Below are 4115 nucleotides of genomic sequence, written 5' to 3'. Positions count from 1 at the left end.
TGAGGGTGTGCACGGTGGCTGCAGGCCACGACCAGTCATTGAGCCTGCTCTTATAATTGTAATCACCACTTTAGGCACAGCAATAGTCTGCACACATACTGGCATGCAGCATCTTCTCCTCTTGGCTTGACAGGAAGAGCAATGGATGGCAGGTGTGGTGGTCAGCAGGACTAATAGGGCGACTGAGATCTCACAAATGAGCAATATGTGGGAGTTTGTATCGGCACTAACGTCAAGTCTATTTTTCTTCTCTTTTTGGGGGGCAGAATACAGTGGAGCCAAGGAACGAGCGTGACCGGACATTTTGCTATACCTTGAGCTACATAGCACTCTCATGACTCAACTCAATTCCCAACAAGCAACAGTTTGACAGACAGAGAGGGAAATTATTGGAAAAAAGCTTCAAGTTGTCTTTTGCCACTCTCAGCTGAAGTTTCCAGTCAAACTTAACTTAAATCAACGAGAAGGGCATGTTGTGTGTTTATACCACAAAACGTTGCCTCAAAGGCTAGAATAATGTTAACACATCGTGGGAAATGCCATAGGCACAGGATAATTAACAGCATCTATGTTGCAGTGTTATAATATCTCTAGGCAGCGGATATTTGAACTCAAATGCTGTAGAAACACATGCAGAGATACGTATATAGAGATTGCTCACACTTTACTAAACTTCCTCCTCTGAGAAGAGTGACAAATATTACAGTTATATTGAAAAGCTGAGACTGACTGTCATATTAGTGGGCCATCCTTATAATTGGCATGATTTATTTTCTTTTTTAGTGCAACTCAGATGGGATCAGGCCAGAAAATTGCAAACAAACATTTCTTTGAGCAAAACAAAAAATATAATATATTTTATATATATATATATATATATATATGTGTGTGTGTGTGTGTGTGTGTGTGTGTGTGTGTGTGTGTGTGTGTGTGTGTGTGTGTGTGCATGCTGATAATGCCATTTCCAATCATCATAAATACATTTTAATGTGGTCACAGAACAAATTCAATTCATATTTCAAGGCAAAGGCATTATGTAGCTACTTCTTAACAGCTGTTTTTCATGCCAATGCCTCAAAGAAAAAGTATGTCGGGGAAAGCAAAGAGAAATAAATGTATTCCTCGTTTATATTCAAGCAAAAAAAAATCATTTGTTTCCTTTTGTTGCCTTGGAGCCAGATGAAACTTAATATTTCCAATTTACAAAAAGAATCCCAATCCATCATCCCAAAAACCTGCACAAGTATTAAACATTGTACACTTGCGCATAAATAAATAAATAAATAAATAAATAAATAAATAAATAAATAAATAAATAAATAAATAAATAAATAAATAAATAAATAAATAAATAAATAAATAAATAAATAAATAAATAAATAAATAAATAAATAAATAAATAAGCAAACCCCTGTAATAAGAACAATACATTCGAATAAATTAAGAGCATCCATCATGACTTTATTGTATTACTTGTCGTCTCATTCACAAAAAAGGCAAATGTGCACCAACATGTCATGTTTTCCCTTTTTTTTTTTTTATCTAACACACGCATCTTTGCCTCCCCAAGACCCAGGGGATGCTGGAAGCGCCTGGGGGGGCACAACAGCATGCGCGTGCACGAGGGGAGAGAGAGAGAGAGAGAGAGAGAGAGAGGTTAGACAAGACCTCTCCTCCAATATATTCCAGCCCCTCCGTTGGTGAAGTGCGCCTTTATTAGACGGGGGTCGCTTGGATCTTATCTCATACCGGGAGAGCGATAGGAAGTGTTAATATGCACATCAAGTGACTTCCCATCCCGAAGGCTCTTTATCTCAATCATCATCATCACCTTCCTGCACGGCGATGGAGAAGTAGCCCGTGATCCGCTTCTTTTGTCTCTTCGTCATCACATGTGGAGGAGCGAACCTTCTGACGAACCCAAAAAGGTGGCGGGCACTATTACTTGTATAGCTATAATTCCTCTCCAAACATTTCACCAGCGTGCGTTCCCAAGCGTGCAAGTTGGAAAAGAAAAAGTTGGCATTGAAGTTGCATGTGCAACACCGAGCTGGAATATGACTTCAAGTTGAGCATCCTTTGAGGATATTTGCGAGAGAGGGAAAAAAAATCTGACAACTGTATCAAGGTGAGTCTCGAATTTTGGTACAGCATAAATATGAATCATGGGCTTTAAATGTTTCCATCAGGATAATCAGTAATAGTTAATATTTCAATATGTTTAATTTCTGAATGATTTCTTTTTGCATTAATTATCCCTAAAAAAAATGATATTTTGGCAAGATTCAGCAAAACAGTTGCGTTATCACTCTGACAGATGGCCGAGTCTTTTTATGTTAATTCGCCAATAAACAAACATGCATAATGGAGTTTAGAATTTCCAAAATAATAGCTTTTTTATTTTTCATTTTTCCAAACCAAACCAAAATAAACATCTGAACAGTGGGGGACACAGTTCGAGACTCCCTTGCTAGAGGACAGTCACTATTTATAATTTAAATGTCATCGAAATTTACTTATGTGCAACCGATTTAATTTAAGTAAATTCATATTTTTTCACTGCATGGTTGTATACATATAGAAAAAAAATAGAAGTGCTAAATATTTCTACACCCCCCACCCCTCACCCCATTTTAGTGTAGGAACTTCCGTTCAAAAGGATATTAAAGATGATGCTCAGTCCGGACCAAGCCGAGGCGGATCTGTCGTGGACTCAATCTGACCCGGAGACACTGCTGAGCGGCCTCAAGTCGGCTGGATGCTCGTCCGAGGAGCTCGGGGAGGGCGACGAACGGGCCAACAAGTGTCGGGCGGATCAGCCTCTAAGCCGCGAGGAGAAGCGGCGACGGCGGCGGGCCACCGCCAAGTACCGCTCGGCCCACGCCACCAGGGAGAGGATCCGGGTGGAGGCGTTCAACGTGGCCTTCGCCGAGCTCCGCAAACTGCTGCCTACGTTGCCACCGGACAAGAAACTGTCCAAAATTGAGATCCTCAGACTTGCTATCTGCTACATCTCCTATCTCAACCACGTCCTGGACGTTTAAAAAAAACTAAAAAAAAAACATGACACGTTTGGCCTTTGAGATTTTATTGAACAGTGTTTTCTTTTTCTTTTTTCCCCTCAATTTTCAAATGTTCCCCTTTGCTCCTCGTAGTGTTAAGCGGGTCAACAATGATTTGCAAACATTTGCATGAATAGGACACTCTGTGACGTCACGGAGCGGGGATCCTGAAGCGTATGCGTATGCGTCCCATTTTAATTGGATTGTTCTGTCCACAAAAAGAGTCTCAAATGCATAATGTGGGTAAATCGGAAACTAGAAAAATGTCTTATGAATTCTAGGTTTCCACGGGGGAAGAAGGAGAAAATGCGTAAGTGCCACTTAAGACGTATAAAACGGTGACCTTAAATTGTTATTTTATGAAGTGTACGGAATTATTTGTTTAATTGTGTTGCTATTTAAGACTACACTTATTTGTGTTTACCTCGGGCGTATGTGTATATTGATTTTGCTTCGATATCTTAGATTGTGGAGTTCAACTTGGAAAGTGGTGGTCCTCTTTAAAATTGCACTTTCTGTTTATTTATTTAATGTGAGTCTGATGTTTTTATTATTATCATCACTATTATTATGGTCATCATTTGATGTCTATTGTCTATCAATAGCAACGATAAGCACTTCAAGATGGAGCACCTTGGCTCTATAAATTATTTATTTCCTTATAGTTAAGAAGGTTAGAAATGGACCGCTCATAACTTTCATTTTAAAAACAATTATGGCAAACGGCTTCCATCACCGAGGGATTGATATAAATCAACCTCTTTTTTTTGCTGTGACCAAAAAAAAAACCAACAACAAATAATTTACACTGAATTTATTATGTTCAATACTTTGATGTTATTGGGGTTTGCGGGGTATTTGTTTTATTGTCTCTGCTTTGTATTTGTAAATTAATGATGTGGTTTTTCTAGTGAAGAGAAAAAAAACATATCCTCTATCCAAAGATTTTTTTTGTCTCTTCAGGGTTGTGTAGACTACTTGTTGCTTATATGCACATCTTTTGTAGTAGAGCTATTGTGTGACTGCTGGTTTCTAAAAGACAAACTTTTCATA

The 4115-nt window shown here is 38.7% G+C and overlaps 1 protein-coding gene across 1 annotated transcript; it reads left to right on the top strand.

Annotated features, from left to right (window-relative positions):
- The first annotated feature begins 1776 nt into the window (after positions 1 to 1776).
- Positions 1777 to 4115, top strand: nhlh2 (nescient helix loop helix 2). The gene is made up of 2 exons (XM_061272740.1): positions 1777 to 2128; positions 2638 to 4115. Exon 2 carries the CDS (start codon positions 2670 to 2672, stop codon positions 3042 to 3044), a length of 375 nt encoding a protein of 124 aa, XP_061128724.1. The 5' UTR covers positions 1777 to 2128; positions 2638 to 2669; the 3' UTR covers positions 3045 to 4115.

This window comes from Syngnathus typhle, linkage group LG2 (genome assembly GCF_033458585.1).
Source record: "Syngnathus typhle isolate RoL2023-S1 ecotype Sweden linkage group LG2, RoL_Styp_1.0, whole genome shotgun sequence".
NCBI classification, from domain to species: Eukaryota; Metazoa; Chordata; class Actinopteri; order Syngnathiformes; family Syngnathidae; genus Syngnathus; species Syngnathus typhle.
The sequence above is the reverse complement of the archived record's forward strand: the minus strand, read 5'-3'. Positions and strand labels throughout refer to the sequence as shown.